Here is a 27,179-nt window from a genome sequence, read left to right as displayed (position 1 = left end):
AAGACTCTTGTCAAGTTGAAAAACGATCATGCCACCATGATTCTGATAGCTCCTCGTTGGCCGAGACAACCCTGGTACTCCCTTCTACTTCAACTCAGCGGCAGGGAGCCACTACTTCTACCAGTTTTTCCATCTCTGCTTACACAGAGTCAATGATCTCTGCTTCATCCCAACCTGCAGTCTCTACACCTGACAGCTTGGTACCTCTTCAGTTTTCTCAAACGGTAAGAGACATTTTAGAAGCTTCTAGAAAGCCTGCCACTAGCCAATGCTACCACCAAAAATGGACTAGATTTTCTACGTGGTGCATCTCTCGCGATAAGGAGCCTCGATTCCTCCTTATCATCTGTTCTAGATTATCTTTGCACCTCTTCACCTCTGGCCTCAAGTCTACATCGATCCGAGTCCATCTCAGTGCAATTGCTGCTTTCCATCAGCCTATTGAAGGGAAACTCCTCTCTGCTCATCCGGTGGTTTCCAGATTCATGAAAGGACTTTTCAGTGTCAAACCTCCTCTCAAACCAGCTCCAGTAGTTTGGGATCTCAATGTTGTTCTTGCTCAATTGATGAAACCTCCATTTTAACCAATGTCTACGGCTCATCTGAAGTATCTCATTTGGAAAGTCGTGTTTCTCATTGCCCTCACATCTGCTCAAAGAGTCAGTGAGCTGCAAGCTTTAGTTGCTGATCCACCTTTCACTGTGTTCCATCATGACAAGGTGGTCCTTTGTACTCATCCTAAATTCCTAGCTAAAGTGATTTCAGAATTTCATCTCAACCAATCCCTTGTTCTTCTAGTATTCTTTCCAAAGCTTCATTCTCACTCTGGAGAATCAGCTCTTCATACTCTGGACTGTAAACGTGCTTTGGCCTTCTATTTGGAATGCACCAAACCACACAGAACTGCTCCTCAACTTTTTGTCTCCTTCGATCCAAACAGTTGGGACATCCAATCTCTAAACGTACCATCTCCAACTGGATGGCTGCTTGTATCTCCTTCTGCTATGCCCAGGCTGGATTACAACTACAGAGTCGAGTCACAGCCCACAAAGTCAGAGCAATGGTGGCTTCAGTAGCTTTCCTCAGATCTACACCTATTGAGGAAATTTGCAAAGCTGCTACCTGGTCCTCGGTTCATACTTTCACCTCTCACTATTATCTGGATGTTTTCTCCAGACGGGATGGCCATTTTGGCCAGAGGAAATTACAAAATTTATTCTCCTAAGTTGCCAACGCTCCCACAATCTCTTTCTGGTTAGATTGGAGGTCACCAATATATGAGAATAGGCTGCCTGCTTGTCCTGGGATAAAGCACAGTTACTTACCGTAATAGTTGTTATCCTGGGACAGCAGGCAGCTATTCTCAACCCACCTACCTCCCCTGGTTGGCTTCTCTGCTAACTATCTGAACTGAGGAGACTCGCCCTGCGCTGGGCGGGAAGGCACTCGCGCATGCACGGTGCGGCTGACTCGAAACTTCTACGTTTCTACAAGCAAGTCTGCTTGTGAGGCTGTCCACATCTGGGCTCCATCAGTGACATCACCCATATGTGAAAATAGCTGCCTGCTGTCCCTGGATAACAACTGTGCTTTCTCTCCTGGTCCTCTACATCTTTCCTTCACTCTGGGGCTTTCTCTATAACATCACCAAAATCCGACCTTTCCTCTCTGAGCACACTACCAAAATCCCTTATCCATTCCCTCATCACCTCTCGCCTAGACTATTGCAACCTGCTTCTCACTGGCCTCCTGCATAACTATCTCTCTCCCCTTCAATCCATTCAGAATGTTGCTGCAAGACTTATATTCCACCAGAGTCACTCACTATGCTCACATCATACCTCTCCTCAAGTCACTTCACTGACTCTCCATCCACTTCTGCATACAGTTCAAGCTCCTCTTATTGACCTACAAGTGTATTCACTCTTTAGCTCCTCAATATCTCTCGTCTCTCCCTATTTTCCTCCCCGGGAACTCCATTCATCAGGCAAATCTCTCTTATCTGTACCCTTCTCTTCTTCTGCCATCTCCAGACTGCACCCTTTCCCTCTCTTGTTGCACCTTACACCTAGAACAAACTTCGTCCTTGGAACTATTCATTTAACTCATAACCCCTTCGCCGTGAGCACCCCGAGAAACTCCCTAAGCACCTACTTATCCTTTTGTCTTTTAATTTAGATTGTAAGCTCTACTGAATAAGGTCCAACTCTTAAATATGTTGTTGTACAATGCTGCGTATGCTTATCAGTGCAATAGAAATGTTAAATAGTAGTAGTAGTAGACTAGCTTCCAAGGCATCTATTGCCAGATGGATGTGCATGTCAATCTCATCGACGTATATAGGCGGTGGCAAACAACTTCCTATTTCTATCAAAGTTCATTCGATTAGAAGTGTGGTGTCTTCATGGTCAGAGGCTTGGGCGTTCTTCCGAGATTTGTAGAGCAGCTACTTGACCTACTCTTCATATCTTTACAAAGTTCTACAGAGTGGATGTAACTGCATGGGAGGAAGTTGCTTTTGGGTCCTTGATCTTGCGGCCAGGCTCATCTTCCCCACCCTAGACATCTGGCACTGCTTTGATGCATCACCTATAGACTTCTGTGTCTTTGCAATAGAATAGAAGATTAGGTTCTTACCTTGATAATCTTTTTTCTGTTAGAATACATAGAAGTCTGTAAGGCCTGCCCTGTCAGTGTTTCAATGCACCTGCTTTCTGCCTTACAAAAATCTATAGTCCGAAAAGGGCATTTTTGCATGTTAGTTGGATGAAATTGTACAGATAAATGAATTTGTTGAGTTGGAGCCCCTCTGTGTTAAAGCTACTTTCACACAGCAGGTTGGCTCATTAGTGCATCCATGTTGTAAGTTCATGCTAATTATTGTTTTTTTTCATGAGTTACAGAGCAGAACAGAAATGTATTGTGGTTGCGGGGAAGTTCCATGTGCCCCTCCTTCTGATTTCTTTCCTCATAGTGGAGCTCAACTACTTTGTTATGAACTGAAGTGTGTACTCCACTGGTGAAGAAGGAGGACCTGGAAGATGTGATTGACATCCTTCTACAAGCAGCTTGTAACCAAGATTTATCCCAGGACAAGCAGGCAGCATATTCTTAACACATGGGTGACGTCACCGACGGAGCCCTCGGTACGGACCTTTTTAACTAGAAGTTTCTAGTTGGCCACACCGCGCGTGCGCGAGTGCCCTCCCGCCCGACGGAGGAGTGCGTGGTCCCCAGTTTCTTCGTTTCCGCGGAGCGAAGAAGACGCGTGTATTTTTTCAACGGCCGTTGAAATCACTTTTTCGCCTTCCCGCTCGCGTTTTTTTCCTAATTTTTTCTCTCTTTACCTTCGGGTTTATTTTTCTTTGATTTGCAAAAAAAAAAAAAAAAAAACTTTCATTTTTTCCTTTTCCTTTCGTTTTTGCCCCGGCGGGGCCTGTTGCCATTATACAGGCCTCGGACTTCGATTTTGCGGAGGCTATCTTCCCCTTCATGCCCCCGCAGGTCGGTTTTAAGAAGTGCCAGCGGTGTGCACGCCCGATCTCCGTATCTGACCCACACAATTGGTGTTTGCAGTGTCTGGGTCCGGAGCATCGGGCGGACTCCTGCACCCGCTGTGCCACTCTGCAAAAACGAACACTTAAAAACCGAAGAATCCAACAAACTCTTCTCTTCGGCACCGAGTCGGCGATGGACTCCTCACCTTCAACGGCGGTACCTCAAAAATCGGCACCGTCGACCTCGACACCGACCGACCCCGCATCGGCGCCGCTGGCGCCAGGTAAGCCGGCTAAGAAGCCTTCCTCTTCCCTCGAGCGCCCTCCAGCTACGGTGGCGACACCGTCCCTACCGGCATCGCACCGGTCCCGCAAACGCTCCGCCCCGATATCGGTGAGTGCCTCGTCATCGGCCTCCTCATCGCCGGGGCGTGGAGCGGCATCCAAGGAACCGAAGAAAAAGAAAGCGGTTCCGATGCCACCCCTAGATGACCGTATCTCGGTCATTCTACAAGCTCAGCTTCAGGAACAGTTGAAGAAACAACTTGAACAACTGTTACCCTCTATCCTGGCACCGCTCCTTCCGGTACCAGACCGGCCCGAGCCCCGCACCGAGCCCCCGGTGTCCACTCCTTCGGTACCGGTAAACACCTCTATGCCGATCCTTTCGGCTCAACAACTTCACGCCGATCCGGTGGTTCATTCTCAGACCACTGTGGATCCTCCTCGGCACCAGGCGGTACGGCATTCTTCTCGGGACCGAGAACGACGCCGATCGTCCTCCCCTGGTACCGTTTCAGTGCGCTCTGGTAAGTCTTTGTCCAAGACTCGCCACACCGCGCCCTCCACCCCGGTGTCTCGACATGCACCAGAGGTCAGAGACCCTGATTTGTGGGAGGAGACTCCCCTCGGTACCGAGGAGGATCCCTCCTCATCTGATGAGGAACCATCGGCACCCGATGCCACCTCTAAACCAGAGCAGTCCTCATTCACTAAATTTCTGAGAGAAATGTCTGCTGCCCTGTCCCTTCCACTAGAATCTGACTCGAAAAAGTCTCAAGCCTTTCTAGAGGCTTTAGACTTTGAGCAACCTCCTAAGGAGTTCCTCAAGCTTCCCGTACATGACATCCTACGGGAAACGTTCTACAAGAACTTGGAAACTCCCCTCACGGTACCGGGAGCCCCCCGTAAGCTGGACAACCTTTACCGGGTCATCCCTATACCTGGATTTGACAAATCTCAATTGCCCCATGAGTCCCTTTTAGTGGAATCCACTTTGAAAAAGACTCAGGGCTCCAGTGTCTATGCCTCTACCCCTCCTGGCAGAGAAGGTAAGACCATGGACAAATTTGGCAAGAGGCTTTACCAAAATGCCATGCTGGCCAACAGGGCAAACAACTATTCCTTCCATTTTTCTTTCTACCTAAAACACTTGGTCCAACAACTGTCTACCCTTCAGAAGTACCTTCCTGAGCGCAAGGTCCCGCTATTCCAACAACACATCTCTGGTCTTCTCCAGATGCGAAAATACATGGTCCGCTCAATATACGACTCCTTCGAGCTCACCTCTCGGGCCTCTGCCATGGCCGTAGCCATGCGTCGACTAGCCTGGCTCAGAGTCTCCGACCTGGACATCAACCACCAGGATCGTTTGGCCAACGCCCCCTGTCTCGGGGATGAACTCTTTGGAGAGTCCCTGGATTCCACCACCCAGAAACTCTCGGCCCATGAGACCAGGTGGGACACCTTGATCAAGCCAAAAAAGAAGGCTCCGCCTGCTCGACCCTATCGGCCTCAATCATCTTACCAGCGGAGGTTCTCAGCCAGGCCACTCAATCCGCCCCCCCAACAATCTCGGCGACCTCGTCAACAGCAGCACCATGCCCAGGCTCGATCTCAGGCCACTCAACCCTCTAAGCCGCCTCAGCCTGCTAAACAGTCTCAGCCCTTTTGACTCTTCTCTCCAGGGCATAGCCAGTCATCCTCCCTCACTGCCTCTTCCACAGCCTATCGGGGGTCGTCTCACCATTTTCTCCAGCCGTTGGGAAGTCATCACGTCGGACCAGTGGGTCCTCAACATCATCCGCCACGGCTACTCTCTCAACTTCCAGACTCTTCCACCAGACAACCTTCCCGTAGAGTCTGCTTCACACTCATCTCAAACCCCCCTCCTCCTGAGGGAGGTTCAATCCCTCCTCCTTCTCAATGCCATCGAAGAAGTACCTCCAGATCAAAGGGGTCAGGGATTCTACTCCCGCTACTTCCTGGTTCCCAAAAAGACGGGAGACCTCCGTCCCATTCTCGATCTCAGGGACCTCAACAAGTGTCTGGTCAAGGAGAAGTTCAGAATGCTCTCCCTTGCCACGCTTTACCCTCTTCTCTCTCAACACGACTGGCTATGTTCCCTGGACCTCAAAGAGGCCTACTCTCACATCTCCATCAATCAGAGTTCTCGCCGCTACCTGCGGTTCCAGGTACTGCACCACCACTATCAGTACAAGGTGCTACCGTTCGGCCTCGCCTCCTCATCCAGGGTCTTCACCAAGTGCCTTATAGTGGTAGCGGCCTTCCTCAGGTCTCACAACCTCCAGGTGTTCCCCTACTTGGACGATTGGTTGGTGAAAGCACCTTCATCTCAACTCGCGCTACAAGCTACTCATCACACCATCTCTCTCCTCCACCTCCTGGGGTTCGAGATCAACTACCCCAAGTCGCATCTGCTTCCCACCCAGCGACTTCAATTCATTGGAGCAGTTCTGGACACCACGCTCATGAGGGCTTTTCTCCCCTCCGATCGCCAGCGGACCCTCCTCCATCTCTGCCGTCAGGTGCTCATGCATCCCTCCATTCCTGCCCGACAGATGATGGTCCTCCTGGGTCACATGGCCTCGACGGTGCATGTCCTTCCTCTGGCACGTCTCCACCTTCGTACGCCTCAGTGGACTCTCGCCAACCAATGGTCACAGACTACGGATCTTCTTTCTCATCCCATCTCTGTGACATCATCTCTTCAGCAATCTCTCCAATGGTGGTTGAACTCCTCAAATCTTTCCAGGGGTCTACTTTTTCATCTGCCCCCCCACTCTATGATCATCACCACAGATGCGTCCCCCTACGCGTGGGGAGCTCACCTGGGAGATCTACGCACCCAGGGACTTTGGACCCCACAGGAGCGTCGTCATCACATCAATTTCCTGGAACTCAGAGCCATGTTCTACGCCCTCAAGGCTTTCCAACATCTTCTCTGCCCTCAAGTCCTCCTCCTGTGCACAGACAATCAAGTCGCCATGTACTACATAAACAAGCAAGGCGGCACCGGATCTCGCCCCCTTTGTTTGGAGGCTCTGCGCATCTGGACCTGGGCCACGGACCGCAATCTCTTTCTCAGGGCGGTCTATATCCAGGGCGAACAGAACTCTCTGGCCGACAATCTCAGCCGCATCCTTCAACCTCACGAGTGGACGTTGGACCCTCCGACTCTGCTATCCATCTTTGCTCGATGGGGCACTCCGCAGGTGGACCTCTTTGCAGCACCTCACAATCATCAGCTGCCCCAATTCTGTTCCAGACTCTTCTCTCCTCACCGTCTGGCTCCGGATGCATTCCTGCTCGATTGGAGGGATCGGTTCCTGTATGCCTTCCCTCCACTTCCTCTGATGTTGCGGACCTTGTCCAAACTCCGCAAGGATCACGCCACCATGATTCTTATCGCACCTCGGTGGCCTCGCCAACACTGGTTCTCACTCCTGCTCCAACTCAGCTCCAGGGAACCCATTCTACTTCCTGTGTTTCCTACTCTACTTACGCAGCAGCATCAGTCTCTACTGCATCCCAATCTGTCTTCGCTCCACCTGACAGCTTGGTTTCTCTCGGGCTGACCTCTCCGGAGAATCTATCTCAACCGGTCCGCCTCATTTTGGACGCCTCCAGGAAACCGGCCACTCTCCAATGTTACCATCAGAAGTGGACCAGATTCTCCTCGTGGTGTCTCCGGCATCATCAGGAACCCACCTCCTTAGCGGTGGAAACTGTCTTGGAATATTTGCTCTCACTGTCCAATGCTGGCCTCAAAACTACCTCCATCAGAGTCCACCTCAGTGCCATCACTGCGTTTCATGAGCCTATTCTCGGAAAACCCCTCACGGCTCATCCTCTGGTTTCCAGATTTATGAGAGGGCTCTTCAATATCAAACCGCCTCTCAAGCCTCCTCCTGTCGTCTGGGACCTGAATGTGGTTCTCTCAGCCCTCATGAAACCTCCGTTTGAGCCTCTTGCCACAACTTCGCTCAGGCTTCTTACCTGGAAGGTGCTTTTCCTAATTGCCATCACCTCTGCCAGGAGGGTTAGCGAACTGCATGCACTGGTTGCAGACCCACCTTTCACTGTTTTTCACCATGACAAGGTTGTTCTGCGTACCCACCCTAAATTCCTTCCCAAGGTGGTCTCGGCTTTTCACCTTAACCAGTCCATTGTGCTGCCCGTCTTCTTCCCTAAGCCTCACTCGCATCCTGGGGAACAGGCGTTGCACACGCTGGATTGTAAGCGTGCCCTTGCTTACTATCTTGATCGTACCAGAGCTCACCGAACATCCCCTCAGCTATTTTTGTCTTTCGATCCCAACCGTTTGGGTCGTCCTGTCTCCAAACGGACACTTTCCAATTGGCTTGCTGCCTGTATTGCTTTCTGCTACGCTCGGGCCGGTCTCTCACTGGAAGGAACTGTCACGGCCCACAGGGTCCGAGCTATGGCTGCTTCTGTAGCTTTCCTCCGCTCCACGCCCATCGAGGAAATCTGCAAGGCGGCCACTTGGTCCTCAGTTCACACATTCACTACTCACTACTGTCTGGATGCATTCTCCAGACGGGATGGACACTTCGGCCAATCTGTGTTACAAAATTTATTTTCCTAATGGCCAACCATCCCACCTCCCTCTTTGTTAGCTTGGAGGTCACCCATGTGTTAAGAATATGCTGCCTGCTTGTCCTGGGATAAAGCACAGTTACTTACCGTAACAGGTGTTATCCAGGGACAGCAGGCAGATATTCTTACGTCCCACCCACCTCCCCGGGTTGGCTTCTTAGCTGGCTTATACTAACTGGGGACCACGCACTCCTCCGTCGGGCGGGAGGGCACTCGCGCACGCGCGGTGCGGCCAACTAGAAACTTCTAGTTAAAAAGGTCCGTACCGAGGGCTCCGTCGGTGACGTCACCCATGTGTTAAGAATATCTGCCTGCTGTCCCTGGATAACACCTGTTACGGTAAGTAACTGTGCTTTATTCACCTAGAGTACAGACTCCTATGTCTCCTAACAGAAAGAAGATTATCAAGGTAAGAACCTAATCTTCCATTTTTAAACAGCCGGCAAGCTGGACTGCTGATGAAAAACTTGAGGCTGAAGACTGATATATTGTTTACTGCAGCCACTGCTAGAATATCTGATTGTTTCTGGTACCATTAGCTGCATGATCCTCAAACACTCACATTTTCAAAGTCTAATGATCACAGCACAGGAAATCCCTATGCAGCTTTTACTTTTTATGCCAGAAAAAAAAACCTGGCCAGGGCAGGAGAGTGAGGGAAGGCAGAGTTTCTAGATTAACTTACTGCCTGGGTAGAAGATCTATTTGGCTTAACAAACTGTTTGGACAGTAGCTCTAATGAGAAGGGCCTAAGGGCCTCTGTGTGAGCAGACTGCAGGGCATGATGGATCACTGGTCTGACCCAGCAGCAATTCTTATGTTCTTAAGGCTGGACAGCTTTGTCTTACGAGTGACTCTTATGGTTATGAAAATTTTATTAACTATGGAAATGTTTGTCATTGTCCTTCTATTGCAGATATTGTCCCAATTCTCACTTCTACAGTAATAGAGTGCCACAGGGCTGGACTGAAGAACTCAGCCTTCAGTTTTGCTGCTATGTTAATGAGACCAGAGTATCGTAATAAAATTGATACAAAATACAAGAAAAAGATAGAAGCAATGGTGAGGTGAGTAAAAAACTGATTCTGGGAGGGAGAAAAGGGGGCACTAAAGTGCCAAGTTTCAAGATTTGTAATCTGTTTCTCCTGCCACTCAATGCCAAGCCCAACACATATGGATGCATCCAAAGGCCTGCTATGTACAGCCCCCTCTGATATAAAGTTAGCATCAGAGTAGATAGCAGAATTCCAGCATGCACCTACAGGGAAGTGCTGGAATAGGGAGGGAGGAGAAAAGAAGGAGAAGATGCTTGACATGGGGGAGGTAAAAGAGATGCCAGGTTAAGGGGAGCCCATGGTTGAAGGTTTGTCTAAGGCATCAGATACTATTGGGCTGGCCCTGTTTATTTGTGATGTCCTTATACCGATCCAGACATCATCCAGGTTATAAACATCCTTTTTTCTGAAGATATTGAGGAGCTGATTTTGCAGTAAGTGGTATGCAGGTCTAAAGAATACTGCACCATGTTGCGTTTGGTTTATTGTAGCTAGATGATTAATGAAGAGAAATGCAGTCCAAATTCTGTTTACAGGTGTTAAGAGTGCAGAAGAGTAATATATGAGAGATGTGCACTTCTGAGGAGCATCAGGTGTAAATCACTTCTGTTCTTACCAGAAGAAATTGCTGTGCATTGTGTCTTGGATGACGAAAGATGCTGAGCTTGTGAAATGTGCAGCCCAAAGTAGTGGGTGACAAAAACTAATGCTAAAAGTAAATCTCCCAGTTGTGGAGCTGTGGAAGCTGGACAGGTTGCCAGTGAGACTGCATATTGCAGGAGTCAAAAAAACAAAAATCAATGATAAAGTGGAATTTTCAAGTGTGGAATTCCGAGCTATCATGAAGTTCCTATTCCTGCAGAAGAAAACTCCAAAGGAAATCCATGAATGTATGATGCAAGCTAGAGAATGACAAATTTTGTATTAGTTTTGTCCATATCTTTGTCCTGGTCTTGTCATTATATAGCCCCATTTTACTTTTTTTTTTATCTCCAATTTTAGCAATTGTAAACCGTCCATATATTTGTTTGATGGTCGGTATATCAAACTGTAAATAAACTTGGAAACTCATTTTCCCATCCTTTCTCAGAGAATTATTTTCCTGTTCCTGCCCCATCTCCGTTTCGCCAACACAGCTTCTTGAGGAATCTTCTGCAAAAAGAAAATTAAAACCAGCTTAAACAAGCTCCAAAGCTCAGTAAGGCTTTGGAGCTTGTTGTTTAAGCTGGTTTTGATTTTTTTTTTGTGGACGATTCCTCAAAAAGCCATATCGGCGAAACAGGGATGACCCTGTTAGAGCTCTATATTTAAACTGGAGGAAGTGCGGCTGAAAGAAACGCCGTGGGGAAGAGCCTTTGGATGTTTAATGGAGCACGTTTAGATATCAACAAAAGCTAAGTGACATTTAATTGTATATCTGCTGCTGTATAGCTTTTAAGGAAGATTTTTCTGCAGGGAGCTGTTTTCACCAATTTGAATCCTTAATTTTGATATAATAAGTATGTATGAAACAAGCCCTTTACAAAGAATTGTTGGGAGTTTTTTTTGGCCTTTGAAGCCCATCTGAGGCCTTTTTTCTCCCAATTTTTATACTGTTAGGTTTGGGTTAGGACAAAAGTTCTTTTTGTAATGATTGTGAATAGGAATATGTTGTTCCCGTGCTAGTAAAGAGATTCATGTTCTGCATATGAGTAAGAATTGTTTTGCGAGTTGATTTCAATTACCCTGGAGGCCGCACCTTCAAAAAGATATAAAAAGGATGGAGTCGGTCCAGAGGAGGACTACTAAAATGGTATGTGGTCTTCATCATAAGGCGTATGGGGACAAACTTAAAAATCTGAATATGTATATTTTGGTGGAAAGGCAGGAAAGGGGAGATATGATAAGAGACGTTTAAATACCTATGTAATGGAAATGCGTATGAGTCGAGTGTCTTTCATTTGAAAGAAAATTGCAATGAGAGGGCATAGGATGAAGTTAGGAGGTGATAAGCTCCAAAGTAATCTAAGGAAATACTTTTTTGCAGAAAGGGTGGTAGATGGATGGAACAGTCTCCCAGAAGAGCTGGTGGAGACAGGGACTGTGTCTGAATTCAAAAGGGCCTGGGATAGGCACATGAGATCTCTTCGGAGAGAGAAAGAGATAATGGTTACTGTGGATAGGCAGATTAGATGGACTATTTGGACTTTATGTGCCATCATGTTTCTATGTTTCTACTCCCAACATTGACTGGTTAAATGTTACATCAGGGAGTGCTAGGGAGGTAAAATTCCTAGACATCATAAATGACTGCTTCTTTAGCACTCTCCAGACCAGTAGAGGTTAATCTTTACGAATGGGTATATATCCAATCATGACCAGCAGGTGGAGACTGAAAACAAAACTGTGGGACAGTATATAATGTACTCCCTTCTCTATTTACATCAGTCTTCTTTCAGTCTCCAGCAGGTGTTGATGTGATCTGTACCCATCTCCCTTGGTAGGGCTGTTGGAATTTGTTTAGGGGGTTTCTAGTCCCTGTTTTTGGCCGGACAGAGCTTGGGCGGGCCCTGTTTGGGGGTCCGTCCGACCTCGGGGGTGTCAAACCCGGCGGGTCTCGAGCGGGGTCCCTCCCCCCACTTCCTCCACCTCCCCACATTTTTTAGAGGAGCCTCAGCAGTAAGCCTTGCCCCCTAAATCAAGCAAGGCATATTGCTTCGAGAGCCTGTGGAGTCTGTTCTGTAAAAAAAAAATAAAAAAAAATCCTGAGGTAGTGCCGGTCTGCAGGGTTGCTTCCCTGTCAGTTTAATGTTTTTTACTGTATTTTTTCTTCTAACCGGCACTTTGTTTCTAGCTAGGTCGCGTATGGAGCAATTGTGCCCTTCTCCGGGGGAGTGGGACACAATTAGGTTCAGCCGCGAGGCACTCGCGGCCGGACTGAAATCGGTAGTTTGGCCCGGTGAGGTGGTGGAGCTCCGTCGGCAGCGGCTGCAGGCGCCCAGAGCTCCTCGTCGATGGTGCCTCACGAATCGGCTGGGAGCAGTGGGGAAGCCCGGTCTTCCCCAACTGCCCATGGAGGTATTCCCCGAAGGATTCCCTCTCAGCTGATTTTTTGACAGCTGATGCCGACTTGCCTGTTTTAGCGGCTGGGACTGTTCAGCCTTCTCAGCCGCTACAGGCCATGGAGGGAACATTTTTGGCGGGAACTTCGCCATTTTCTCTGTCTGGCCCCTCCATTTTGTCTGCAACCTCAGGTGACCTTCCCCCTGTATTGTAAACATAGGGGCAGGTTTCAGCAGGGACCCCTGCTGGGGCAGGGAGTCCCTGGGGACCCCCAGGGGTTTTTTGTCCCCAATTTAATTTCTTTCTTTGTGCAGACAATTGGGGGTCCCACGTGCACCTGGGGGGTTTCGGGGGTGGTTTCCCTCCGCGCCCCCTATGGTTTTGCCTCCCTCTTTTCGTTTGGCATCCCCTCTTCCTCCTCCCTCATCCAAGCGCCCGCGGGGGGGCTTGGATTGTGAATTGGTGGTCGGAGGAGCGTGTTGGCATGGTTGAGGACCTGGCTGCTTTGGCGGGCTTCCAGGATCCTCTAGAGGGGACGCCCGCTGGCAGCGGGACGGCGGGTTTCCCGTCTTCCAGAGCAGATGCGTCCGTGGTGCGCTTTTTATTCAGAGGGATGAGCTTTTAGACCTGATGTAGCAGGTCTCCTTGGTGCTGCATTTTTGAAGTTGCGCCACCGGAGACCCCGCGTATGGGGGCCCCTCTGCTTCAGGGGGTCTGTCCTGTTTCCCGCTCTTTTCCTGTGCGTCAGGATTTTTGGGATTTTGTGTTGGCGCAGTGGCCTACGGGCGCCATTTCGTTTGGTGTGTGCCTTGGCTCATGGGTATCCCATCCCGGAGGGGGATAGGGCTACCTTAATTTCGCCAATGGGGGACGCGGTGGTCTCGGCACTTCCTAAGCGGCATACCGTGCCTGTTATGGACGGTTCTGCTCTTAGGGTCTCTGAGGAGCGTACGTTAGAGACACTTCTTAAGTATAATTTTGATGTCTCTGCCTTGGGGGTCCAGGCGGCTATTTGTGTGGGGCTGGTGGCTCGCACCGTGTTTCGGTGGTCTGAGCATGTCCTGGATCGTGAGTCTGATGACTGGTCCTTAGTGGATCAGGAGGTGGTGAAGTTTGAGATGACTGCCTCGTTCCTCTCGGTTGTTCTTTGTGACTTGGTGCTGCTAAGTCTGGGACTTTTGGTGGCCGCACGCTGTACCTTGTGGCTTCGCGCTTGGTTGGCGGTTGCCGCGTCCAAAACTGAACTTCCCAAAATTTCCCTTTCGGGGGTTGTTTTTTGTTTAGAGAGGACTTAGATCCGGTGGTTCAGACTCTGACGGACTCTGAGGTGCCCCGTCTGCCTGAGGACCGTGGCCGCCCGGCATCTCGGGTTGGCATTGCCCGGGGGCGTCTGCGGGAATTTCGCAAGTTTCGCCTGGGGCATGGGACTGCTTCTTTCCAGGCTTCTGGTTTTTCCCCGGGGTCGGTTGGCTTAGCGCATGCAGTCTTTTCAGGGGGCCCGTCGGGGGGCTGGGAGTTCCCCCCCGGTTCCCCTGCTGCCCGTCCTGCGCGATGTCTCTTTGCCGCCGCCCCCTTTGGTTCCCGTGGGTGCCCGGCTTCGCAACTTGTTTCCCAAGTGGGCCAAGATCACGTCCGATCAGTGGGTCCTGGTGGTGGTGCGGGACGGTTATGTACTTGAATTTTGCCCGCTCTCTGCCGGATCATATCTAGCCTCTCCATGTCAGGTGGCATGGGAGACGCTAGCCTTTCGCCAGACCCTTCAGCGCTTGCTAGATCTCAAAGCAGTTGTCCAGTGTCCCCTCAGGAGTGCGGTATCGGCTGGTACGCCATTTCCTTTATGGGGCCCTAACGGGAGGGGACCTTTCGGCCCATCCTTGGTTTAAACTGAGGTCAACAGGACTCTCAGAATTCCCTTTTATTCGCATGGACACACTGCAGTCTGTCCTTCTGGCGGTTCAGCCGGGGGAGTTCCTGACTTCTCTCGCTCTGGCGGAGGCCTACGTGCCTGTTTCCATTCGGGCCTCTCCTCAGCTCTTTCTTTGCTTTGCAATATTGGGTCTGCACTATCAGTTCTGTGTGCTTCCCTTGGGCCTGGCCACGACTCCCCGGACGTTCGCCAAGTTGATGGTGGTCATCACGGCGGCATTGCAGTCAGAGGGCATTCTGGTGCACCCCTTCTGGGATGACTGGTTGTTTCGGGCGAAGTCGTTGCAGGAGAGCGCCCGAGTTACGGCTCGGGTGGTTGAGTTTCTCCGGTCACTGGGCTGGGTGGTCAACCTTTCCAAGAGTCAGTTGGTCCCCGCTCAGCATCTGGAGTACCTTGGGGTTCTGTTCGACACCTCCTTGGGGAAGGTCTTCCTTCCAGAGGCCCGGGTAAGCAAATTGCAATCTCAGATTCGCCTTCTTTTGGCGTCCCGGTGTCCTCGGGCGCAGGATTTCCTCCAAGTCTTGGGGTCGATGGCAGCGTTCCTGGATGTTGTGAGGTGGGCGCGGGCCCACATGTGTCTCTTCAGTATGCTCTGCTCCGTAGATGGTCACCCCAGAGGCTCAGTTTGGAGGTCCCTGTCCCTCTGCGAGGCTTGGCGCGCTGCAATCTTCTTTGGTGGCTCCAGATCGCTCATCTGGTCCAGAAGATGAGTCTGGATCTATCGCAGTGGACGGTGCTTCTCACGGATGCCAGTCTCCTCGGTTGGGGGGGCTCAGTGTCTAGGTCACTCAGCTCAGGGCACCTGGTCCATGGAGGAGCCGAGCCGCCTCCTCCGCCACCTGAGCGTTCTTGGTGCCTCAACGATTGACATAAGCCACCGCTGTGGCATTGTCAGACCGGACTCTGACCGACTTGCCCATCAAGAGGAAGCGGAAGGCTAACAGCGCCAGAGGGACGGCTCTGGTCTCCAACATGTTGATCGACCAGGACATAAGAAATGAACATAAGAAATGCCTCTGCTGGGCACGATGGACCTCGGGTCTGACCCAGCAGAGGCATTTCTTATGTTCATTTCTTATGTCCTGGTCGATCAACATGTTGGAGACCAGAGCCGTCCCTCTGGCGCTGTTAGCCTTCCGCTCCCTCTTGATGGGCAAGTCGGTCAGAGTCCGGTCTGACAATGCCACAGCGGTGGCTTATGTCAATCGTTGAGGCACCAAGAGCGCTCAGGTGGCGGAGGAGGCGGCTCGGCTCATGCTTTGGGGCGGAGTCACGCCTTCTGGACCTCTCGACCTCTCACATGGCCGGGGTGGAGAATGTTCAGGCGAACTTCCTCAGTCACATCTTAGATCACAGAGAGTGGTGTCTCAGCCCTGTGGCTTTTCAGTTGATAATGCAGGCTTGGGGTCAGTCCCTGATGGACCTGACGGCCACGAGTGGCAATGCCGAGGTGTTCCGCTTCTTCAGTCGTCGCAGGGATGGACTGGCCGAGGGTCTGGATGCTCTGGTTCAACCATGGCCAACAGAGGGGCTGTTGTGCATGTTCCCTCCGTGGCCATTAGTGGGCAGAGTTCTTCTCCGCATTGTTCGCCATCCGGGTCTGGTGGTTCTGGTGGCTCCAGATTGGCCTCGACATCCGTGATACGCAGATCTGGTGACACTCTGGTGGCGGATCCTCTTCCTCTGCCTCCCTTGGACGACCTTCTGACGCAGGGTCCCATTTCCATGTTCGACCCGTCTCCCTTCTGTCTTACGGCTTGGCTTTTGAAAGGGGTCGCCTTGGTAAGAAGGGGTATTCAGATAGGATGATTTCTACACTCTTGGGGTCCTGGAGGCTTTCTACCTCTCAGGCTTCTGTGTGGATTTGGCAGTTCTTTGAGGGGTGGTGCCAGGTGCGAGGAGTGGTCTCTCTTCATGTTTCTGTGCCTAACATCCTAGAGTTCTAGCAAGATGGCCTGGATAGAGGCCTGGCTTCGGCTTCTCTCCGGGTTCAGCTTGTGGCCTTGTCAGCCTTTCGGGGGTTTGTGACGGGTCAGCGTTTGACAGCCATTCCTGATGTGATTCGCTTTTTGCGGGCGGCCAAGGTGCTCAGGCCTCCCGTGCGGTCCTCTATTCCCTCTTGGAATCTCAGTCTGGTTCTCTCTATTCTGATGCACCCGCCCTTCAAACCGTTGGGTGGCTGCTCTTTGAAGGACCTTACTCTGAAGATGGTCTTTTTGATGGACATTTCTTCCGCTAGGCATGTTTCTGAGCTACAGGTTTTCTCTTGTAGGGCTCCCTTCTTGGAGTTTTCTAGGGAGCAGGTTGTCTTGAGGCCTGTTCCTTCCTTTTCTGCCGAAAGTAGTTTTTCCTTTTCATGTCAATCAATCTGTGGTCCTCCCGGTCTTGGGTAGTTGGGAGGGCTCTTCTGAGCAAAGACAGCTGAGCAAGTTGGATGTTGGTCGGGTCCTTCGCTCTTATGTGCAACGGACCTAGGAGATCAGGAAATAAAATCATCTCTTTGTCCTTCTGACTGGTCCTCTTAGGGGGGCTGGCGCTTCTAGGGCTACTATTGCATGCTAGATCAAGGAGATTATTGCTTCCACTTCTCTTCTGGGGCAGCAGCCCGTTCCGGAGTTTCTCAAAGCTCATTCTACTCGGGGTCAGGCGGCTTTTGGGCTGAGTCGTTGCTCGTGCCTCCAGTGGACATTTGTAAGGCTGCGGTTTGGTCTTCCTTGTATTCCTTTGTCAGACTCTTTCGGGTAGATGTTCTGGCACGTCAGGACGCGGTGTTCGGTGTGTGTGTTCTGGTGTCAGCCCTTCGGGGGTCCCGCCCGTGTGAGGGACTGCTTTGGTACGTCCCATTCGTAAAGATTAACCTCTACTGGTCTTGAGAGTGCTAAAGAAGGAGAAATTAGATTCTTACCTGCTAATTTACTTTCTTTTAGCTTCTCCAGACCAGTAGAGGTCCCCACCCTGTCTGTTGTTGTTGTTGGGGCTGTTTCGCGGGCAGTTTTTGTTTTTTGCTGCGGGTTCTAGTATTTTTCTAGGGCTGGGGAGAATTAAAGAACAGCGGCTGTGGCTCGGCTGGCTTAGCTGGCGAGCTGTGGTGACATTTTCCTTCTGGTATTTCTCCTCTGCATTTTCCAACAGCATTTGGGTATGTTATTTGTTACTCCTTTTGGGAGTATTGTTTTCTTTCTGTTTTCCAGTTCTTAGTTCTGCTTGGCTATTCGGCAGACTGATGTAAATAGAGAAGGGAGTATATTATATACTGTCCCACAGTTTTGTTTTCAGTCTCCACCTGCTGGTCATGATTGGATATATACCCATTCGTAAAGATTAACCTCTACTGGTCTGGAGAAGCTAAAAGAAAGTAAATTAGCAGGTAAGAACCTAATTTCTCCTTCTTGGAGCAACTGGTTCAGGAACCAACAAGAGAAGGAACTATTTTAGATTTGGTTCTTAGTGGAATGTAAGGCATAGTACAGGAGTTAACTCTGCTGGGAAACAGTGATCATAACGTGATCAAATTTGAGCTGATACATGGAGTGATGTCGCAAAAGAAATCTACTGTAGAGGCATTTAATTTTTGAAAGGACAACTATGATAGAATGAGAAAAATGGTTAAAAAGAAGCTAAAAGGATCAGTTGCAAAGGTTAGGACTGTAAACCAGGCATGGATGTTGTTTAAAAATACCATTGTGGAAGGCCAGACCAGATGTATTTCATGTATTAACAAAGGTGGAAATAGCTGTCATGGTTAAAAGGTGAAGTGAAAGAGGATATTAGAATCAAAAAAACATGGGTCAAGCTCCATCTTATTTGATCAATTCATTATCTTTTGCTACTCAAAACCATTCTTGTAAAGCTCATACTTTTTTTGTTTATCCATCAGTGAAGGGTTGTAAGTTCAAAAGATTCCATGAATGCATTCTTTCATATCAGGCTACTAGCTTTGATAAAGAATCCAAACAATTATCTCTTATGTCTTCCAAAAGGTGCAGGGGGGGGGGAGGGGGCCCGAGATGTCAGGGGAGGTACCGGAAACCAAGGGGATGTCGGGATGTAAAGGGGGATGTCGGGGAGGGGTATAGAGCTCCACAGCTCAGCTGATCCTGGCAGGAAGAATTCCCATCAGCTGAGCTGCCAGGAATCCCCTGAAACTGGCTCATCTGATGGGGATTCCTTCTGCTGCTATTAGACAAGGTAGTTGGTGGATACATTTACAAAACTTGCTTTTGTACGTTTATCACGTGGACATTTTTATTTTGAAAATGGGCAAAAAATGTAGACGTCCTAAGGACCAAAACTTATACCTTGCTCATTTTCAAAATGAAAGATAGACGTTTGATAGCTTTGAAAATGGATATTTTTTCTGCTGGTGTTCTGGACATTTTGCAGAAAACATCCAACCTCAGACTCGGGCACATTTTTGATTATGCCCCTCCTAACATATGGAATGCTACAGGGACTAACAGAAAGAAGATTATCAAAACACCTCGATTTTGTTTAAAATCGATTATTATGGACTCCTCAAATCTTTTTACACCTGTATCATGCTAGGTTTGTGCTGGTCGTCCACGTGCCATGTGCCATGGCACACATGAGGAGGGGCATGGGCCCTGGCCTTAGCCTCTTCTAGTACCTCTATGGCTGGGGAGTCGCTAGGGGCTTGTTTGCTAGAAAGGAAATTCTTCCCAGAGCCCTCAGAGAGCGATTTGGTGAAATACAAATGTGTGGACACCAGAGAGCTCAAGAGACAACAAGGTAATTCTCTGAAGGAGTCCTCTGAGCTTCCTACTCAAGGTTTTACCCCTGATTTTGTCAGTCTTATGTGGACAGCTTTTTTTAAATTGTCAAGATATGTCTGCAGCCACAAAAGGTGCATCTGTGTCAGTGCAAGAGGGTTTAGCCTCTCATAGCGCACTTCACACTAGAGAATGACACGGTGAAAAAATTGGTCCCCGTCACCGCCCCGTCCCCGTCTCACCATCCCCGTCACCGCCCCGTCCCCGTCTCACCAACCCCGTCACCGCCCCGTCCCCGTCTCACCATCCTCTTCACCGCCCCGTCACCGCCACTGCCACCCCATTCACCGCCCCGTCACCGCCACTGCAATCCCATTCACTTTTCTTTATTTACGTATAAAGGAAACATTCTTTAAAACTTTAAAACTTAGTTAAATATTAGTTAATAACTATACAAAAACAAAACACGCAGAGAAAAAATTAATTAATAAAAATTCTCAAAACTGACACATTTTGATCACTAAATTTAAAATAGTTATTTTTCATACAGTTTTTCAATCACTAATCTTCCACCACCCCTGGGGCTAGCAATGCAAAAACAAACACGACATGTACTTTAAATGCTGCCGTGATTAGCATAGTGACCGCGGCTACGGCTGCAAGTCTCCCCTCCCCCCAGCGATCACGGCAGGAGGGCACCCAACCCCTCCTGTAGACCCCCCCAACGGCCCTCCCGACAATCGCAGCAGAAGGGTACCCAACCCCTCCTGCCGGTCCTCCCAATGGCCTCCCCTAAGATCGCCGGCAGGAGGGTACCCAACCCCTCCTGCTGGACCCCCCCCCAACGAACCCTCCCACCCCGGAACCCTCTTAGTCTTACTTTTCAAGTTGGACCGGACAGCTCCTCGCTCGTCTGGCCAGCAGGCCTGCCTCCGTCCAAATGAGGCGGGCCCGCCCCTCCCCTCCCCTCCCCTGCTGCCCCTCCCCTCCCCTCCCCTGCCTCCCAATGGCCTCCCCTAAGATCGCCGGCAGGAGGGTACCCAACCCCTCCTGCTGGACCCCCCCCCCAACGAACCCTCCCACCCCGGAACCCCCTTAGTCTTACTTTTCAAGTTGGACCGGACAGCTCCTCGCTCGTCTGGCCAGCAGGCCTGCCTCCGTCCAAATGAGGCGGGCCCGCCCCTACCCTGCCCAACCCACAGGATCCTAGGGCCTGATTGGTCTAGGCACCTAAAGCCACTCCCGCTATAGGAGGGGCCTTAGGTGCTTGGGCCAATCAGGCCCTAGGATCCTGTGGGTTAGGCAGGGGAGGGGAGGGGCGGGCCCGCCTCATTTGGACGGAGGCAGGCCTGCTGGCCAGACGAGCGAGGAGCTGTCCGGTCCAACTTGAAAAGTAAGACGAAGGGGGTTCCGGGTGGGAGGGTTCGTTGAGGGGGGGTCCAGCAGGAGGGGTTGGGTACCCTCCTGCCGGCGATCTTAGGGGAGGCCATTGGGAGGCAGGGGAGGGGAGGGGAGGGGCGGGCCCGCCTCATTTGGACGGAGGCAGGCCTGCTGGCCAGACGAGCGAGGAGCTGTCCGGTCCAACTTGAAAAGTAAGACTAAGGGGGTTCCGGGGTGGGAGGGTTCGTTGGGGGGGGTCCAGCAGGAGGGGTTGGGTACCCTCCTGCCGGCGATCTTAGGGGAGGCCATTGGGAGGACCGGCAGGAGGGGTTGGGTACCCTTCTGCTGCGATTGGCAGGAAGGGTTGAAATGACAAATGAGGAGCACGGTGAAATAGCGGTTCCTAGAAGGGAGTACATTGGCCCGCGGGGACAAACCTGTTCACCGTTTCCGCGGTCGGTGAATGGCCTTGTCCCCGTCACCGCAGCGACTGCTAGTTTTCTTCCCCGTTTTCGGCGGTGACCCGCGGCTTAAACGCGGTGGCCGCGGGTAAACCGTCACCGTGTCATTCTCTACTTCACACAGAGAAGATTTCTGATTTAGAACCAGAAAATCAGTCAGAGGAGGACTGGGGAGACTGGGAAGTTGGAGTCAGTGTTTTTACTGCCCCAGAGTGAATCTTTGCTTTTAGAAGATTCAGGGTCTCAAGCAGAGTCTGCTTGTCAGGAGACAGTGGTGGCCCTTGATCAAGGAGAGGACCATCAGTGCACCACCTCTTTAAGCCAGGATACAAACTATACCACAGAGACAGAGTTCAAAAAGGTGGGGGCATTGTCATATACGTCAAAGAGGGAATTGAATCTACTGGAGAGAACACACCACAACTGACGGATAAGTTAGAGTCTCTATGGGTCAAAATTCTGGGAACAAATGGCCTGGAAACGAAGATCGGCATCTACTACTGACCCCCAGGGCAGTCTGAAGAAATTGACGGAGAAATGACGGAAGAGATTAAACACAACTGCAAGGGAGGCAACGCAGTTATCATGGGTGAGTTCAACTATCCAGGAATAGACTGGAACCTAGGCGCCTCCGGCTGCGTTAGGGAGACCAAGTTCTTGGATGCTGAAGGCGATTGCTTCCTGGAACAACTTGTCAAGAAAAATACTAGAGGAAATGCAATTCTGGGCTTAATTCTAAATGGCCTGCGAGGACCGGCACAAGATGTAGAAGTAGAAGGGACGCTGGGAAACAGCGATCATAATATGATCCACTTCGATCTGGACGCAGGGGAGAAACATCAGTCCAAAATGACAGCCACGGTACTAAACTTCTGAAAAGGGAATTACGAAGGGATAAGACTCATGGTAGGGAAGAAGATTAAGAAGAGGATAAGCACTGTAAAAACGTTACAGCAAGCTTGGTCCCTTTTTAAGGACACAGTCACTGAGGCACAAAATCTATATATTCCGCATATCAACAAGAGTTCTAAGAGGAAAAAGAACTAGCATGGCTCACTGTAGAGGTGAAGGAAGCAATCAGAGACAAGAAAACTTTGTTTAAGGAATGGAAAAGGTCAAAAACGGACGAAAACTGGAACAAGCACAAACAACATTAACGCAGGTGCCATAAGGCGGTAAAAGGGGCCAAAAGAGACTACGAGTCAAAAATAGCCAAGGAGGAGAACAACTTCAAGCCGTTCTTTCGATATATTAAGGGGAACGACCCGCGAAGGAAGCGGTGGGACCGTTGGATGACCATGGAATAAAGGGAGTGCTAAAGGAGGACTAAGAACATAAGAATTGCTGCTGCTGGGTCAGACCAGTGGTCTATCCTGCCCAGCAGTCCGCTCACGCGGTGGCCCCAAGGTCAAGACCAGTGCTCCAAATGAGTCCAGTGTCACCAATTTAGCATGAACTTGTCCAACTTTGTCTTGAAACCCTGAAGGGTGTTTTACCCTATTACAGACTCTTGAAGAGCGTTCCAGTTTTCTACCACTCTCTGGGTGAAGAAGAATTTCCTTATGTTTGTACGGAATCTATTCCCTTTCAACTTTAGAGAGTGTCCTCTCATTCTCCCTACCTTGGAGAGGGTGAAAAGTCTGTCTTTCTCTACTAAGTCTATTCCTTTCAGTATTTTGAATGTTTCGATCATGTCCCCTCGCAGTCTCCTCTTTTCAAGGGAGAAGAGACCCAGTTTCTCTAATCTCTCCCTGTATGGAAACTGCTCCAGCCCCTTAACCATTTTAGTCGCCCTTCTCTGGACCCTTTCGAGTAGTACCATATCCTTCTTCATGTACGACGACCAGTGCTGGATGCAGGTAAGGGCACACCATGGCCCGGTACAGCGGCATGATAACCTTCTCTGATCTGTTCGTGATCCCCTTCTTGATCATACCTAGCATTCTGTTCACTCTTTTTGCCACCGTAGCACATTGTGCAGATGGCTTCATGGACTTGTCAATCAGAACTCCCAAGTCCCTTTCCTGGGAGGTCTCTCCAAGTACCGCTCCGGACATCCTGTATTTGTGCATGAGATTTTTGTTCCCGACATGCATCACTTTGAACCTCATTTGCCATGTCGATGCCCATTTCTCGAGCTTGATTATGTCCCTTTGCAGTTCTTTGCAATCCCCCTGTGTCTTCACTACTCTGTATAACTTCGGCTTACTTTAGGTTTCTTCTCATCCCTCGTTGCCGAGTCGCTGTTAATATTCAGATGCCTTCTCTCTGTCTCGCAATGGGCTTGCCGGCTCCGGCCAGACAAAGTTCATTTTTTAGTTCAAAGCCGACGCTGCGTCTTCTCTCTCGATCCCCACCAGAGTCAGAAGTCTTCTCCGACTCTGGTGAGGTTCGATAGAGGAGCCACGGCGTGGGCTTTGAACAAAAAAATGAACTTTGTCTGGCTGTAACCGGCAAGCCCGCTGCGAGACAGAGAGATGCGTGGTAAGCGCGCATGCGCACTCTGCCGGCCACGGAACTACAGATCAGGCAACACGGAGTTAAGAGTGCACATGTGCGCTTAGCGTTTTATTATTATAGATACTTCATAGTTTGTACCAAGAAAGACTCAGACGACTGGAGACCAATCCTGAAGTCCGTCAGAGTGCTGCAATTATGAATGGAGACTGCTCGATTGGTCATTGCGGCAGTGGCTCCAAGGGAATTCTTAGCCTTCCTGGATTTAACGGAGGCCTAGCTGCATATTCCATTTTTCAGAGCACAGTTTCTGAGGTTCCATGTTTTGCAGAGACATTTCCAGTTCTCTGCACTCCCCTTTGACCTAGCAACAGCATCGCACACATTCACCAAGATAATGATGGTGGTGGTGGTGGTAGCAGCAGCACATCTCCATAAGGCAAGAACACAGGTGTAACTGTACTTGAACGATTGATTGATCAGAGAGCCCCTTCCAAGTCTGAGGAAGAAAAGGCAGTGACAAAAGTGGTCCAACTGTTGCAGAGCCTCAGTTCAACCTCTGGAAGAGCCACTTGGTACCATTCCAATCCCTAGAGTATTTGAGAATTTGGTTCAATTCGGCGGAAGATTGTGTTTTTCTTCCAGAGCCATGCAAACAGAAGATTTGGAGACAAATTGCAGATCTCTTGCCAGTGCCTATGATGTCGTCAATATACAAAAGTAGGGGCAAAACACTTGAATATTTCACAAGTCGAGTGATGAAGAAGAGAATGCAAAATACAAAAAATCACTCTGTTGCTTGTAAACTTACTATATTAGTGATTCATAGTTTTTCACTGAGTTTTACGCTCAGAATCATGGAGGCAGGAACTGGGGGAAAAAAACCCTGGTACCATAACCTCACCTCCCAATCATCGCGTATATACAGATGAACAAAAGATTTCAAATATATAAACTTATAGCATGCCACTAGGGCTAAACTTGTGTACGTCTAGAATGGAAAGAAAACTGCAAACTTATCTTATAGCTTGCAGGTTCCGACGTGCCACGTTTCGTTCCTGCTTCAGGGAACCAACAATGATTTACAGCAAATGTCTAATAACGGGCGAGCGTGATTCTATAAAGATTAAATGAATTAACACTTTATTAATAAATAGGTTAAAACAACCTTATAACTAATATCAAAATATCATAGCTATACGGGTGAGACTCACCAAATGATGGACTAAACCTCACATGGTTAACACACAGTGATTCGTACAACTTCTTCTGGCATTACAACGGCTAAAGATGCCGCCGAAAATTTAAAAGAGCCGCAAACGTCAATGATGTGGACTAAACTACGCAATGACGTCTACAGTGTAAATTTACAAGAAACGTGGTCACGTATTCAAATATAATATATCAAGGGACTTTAAGCTTTAAAACTGATAACACTTTAGATATTGAAGTGCGTACACACATAATTTAGAAAATTACAGAAAAATTAACAAAAAATTATAGAAAAAGGCAGCCTGACTGATGCTTATAAAAAAGCACGCCACTCAATCTTGCTATTTAGCCCTCTCAGATGCAGAGTGCCCAATTTGAAAATCCAGCTCTGTTCCTTAGCATACAGTCTGGCTTTTAAATTACCACCTCGAGGTAAAACTGAAGCTTCCAAGATGGAAAAACGAAACGATGACAGCTGGTGATTTTGAGTCACCCAATGTTGGGTAAGAGGGGCTTCCATAACCTGTGTAGAGATTCTACTCATATGTTCTTCAATCCAGACCCGGATACTTCTAATAGTGTGTCCTATGTATAACAGCTTGCACGGACATTGTATAACATACACAACTCCACTTGTGCAACAATTTGTAGGTGCTATATTTTTGTGATTGTTTACCCATGCTGGTACATTTATATCAGTCAATGGAACGCTGTATTGACAAACTTTGCAAGATGAACATGGAGTGTGAATCCCTGTAGATACCGTAGGAGAATTTCTCTTGGACAAAAATTGAGATCTGGTCAAACACTGTTTTAAATTACGACCCCGAGAGAATGCAAAACGTGGAAGGTCTTGAAATGTATCATGATACCGCAAAATATCCCAATGGGAATTAATAATCTGTTTGATCTTAAAAGCATGTTGAGAATATGGTATAACACATACAAACGGAGCTTAGCTGGTTTTATTTTTGGGAGAAAACAAAACCTCTCTTTGAGCATATAACGCTCGTTTATACGCCTTTCTGATGACTGTGACATGTTCTCTGAAACGATCTTTCATTTCTTCTGCTTTATTCAAAAAATCAACCCTAGTTGAACATAAGCGACATAATCTCAAAAACTGTCCCATAGGGATATTATTGCTTAGATGTCTAGGATGATGACTTTCATATCTCAAGCGATTGTTCCGATCCGTAGATTTTCTAAAGATGGTAGTGTGAAATCTTCCATTATTCAAACTGATATTAATATCTAAAAAAGATAAGGATTGGGTGTTGGAAACGACTGTAAACTGCAGATTAGGGTCCCCCTGATTCAACCACGATGTAAATAAAAGTAACTCAGTAGTTGTTCCTAACCACACTGCAAAAACATCATCGATGTAACGCTTTCACATCAGGAACTTGGAGAATTGTTCGGAGGGGTATAAATATTGTTGTTCAAATATCAATACTTACAGACAAGCTATTATTGGTGCCATCTTCGCACCCATGGAAGTGCCTTTGATTTGTAAAAAATAAGATTGATCAAATTGAAAATAATTCTTGTTAAGAGCTACTTGAGCTATACTAACTAAGAATTCTATCCGTTGAAGGGACAAACCCATATGTTGCTTAATCACTTGGAGCACTGCTTCTTGTGATATGTTGGTATATAATGCCGTAATGTCAAATGACACTACAATTGCATGGGCTGGAACATCTTGAAATGTCTCTCAAAGCCTAATCATATCCCCTGTATCTTTAATATACGAAGGAGTCTGTGGGACTTGGTCCTTTAACTGGAGATCTATAAATTCAGATAGTGGCTCCAATATGATGTGGCACTATCTACAAATGTTGGGTTCCATTACAGCAACCGTACAGGTGGTTCCCTAGGCGAAAGCTCATATGCGCCCACTGTTCTCTGCAGACAGAGCAGTTGCAGCTGACCTGAACAGAAGCAGCATGGTGCAGTTTGCATTGGTAACTTCAGTCAGAGTCTCTGTCGAGGAGCATGGGTGATACTGACCACAGATTCCAGTCTTTATGGCTGGGGGGCCCATTGTAATGGCCATATGATTCAAGGCCAATAGTCTCTCTCTCAAAGGAAATGATCAATAAACAGACTAGAACTGAGAGCCATACGTTTGGCGTTACAGATCCAGTGAAGATCCCAGCAAGGCAAAGTCATAAGGGTGTTTTCAGACAATGCCACAGCAGCGGTGTATGTCAACCAGCAGAGAGACACCAAGAGTGGTTCATTAAGACTGGAGACCCAATTGTTCCATTGAGCAGAAATCTGTCTGCTGGCTATCTCTGCAGCTCACTTAGCGGGTGGAGAATGTACAATCTGACTGTCTCAGCCAGAAGACTTTGGACCCAGTGTTCATTGTCCCAGAAAGCCTTTGAATGCATTATGCAGCATTGGGGCGACCGACAGTCAATCTGATGGCTTCGGCTGTGAACAAGAAAGCAAACTGTTTCTTCAGCTGAAGGTCCAAGTCTGGAAGCGCC

At 48.9% G+C, this 27,179-nt stretch overlaps 1 protein-coding gene across 7 annotated transcripts in view; it reads left to right on the top strand.

Annotated features, from left to right (window-relative positions):
- Positions 1–27,179, top strand: part of WDR19 (WD repeat domain 19) — a 435,717-nt gene that overhangs the window by 373,898 nt on the left and 34,640 nt on the right. For all 7 annotated transcript variants that reach the window (XM_033947370.1, XM_033947368.1, XM_033947367.1 and 4 more), the window contains one exon: positions 9,334–9,484. In XM_033947370.1, coding sequence (XP_033803261.1) covers positions 9,334–9,484 — 151 coding nt within the window. The remainder of the gene's footprint in view (positions 1–9,333; positions 9,485–27,179) is intronic.

This window comes from Geotrypetes seraphini, chromosome 1 (genome assembly GCF_902459505.1).
Source record: "Geotrypetes seraphini chromosome 1, aGeoSer1.1, whole genome shotgun sequence".
Classification (NCBI taxonomy): Eukaryota; Metazoa; Chordata; class Amphibia; order Gymnophiona; family Dermophiidae; genus Geotrypetes; species Geotrypetes seraphini.
The sequence above is the reverse complement of the archived record's forward strand: the minus strand, read 5'-3'. Positions and strand labels throughout refer to the sequence as shown.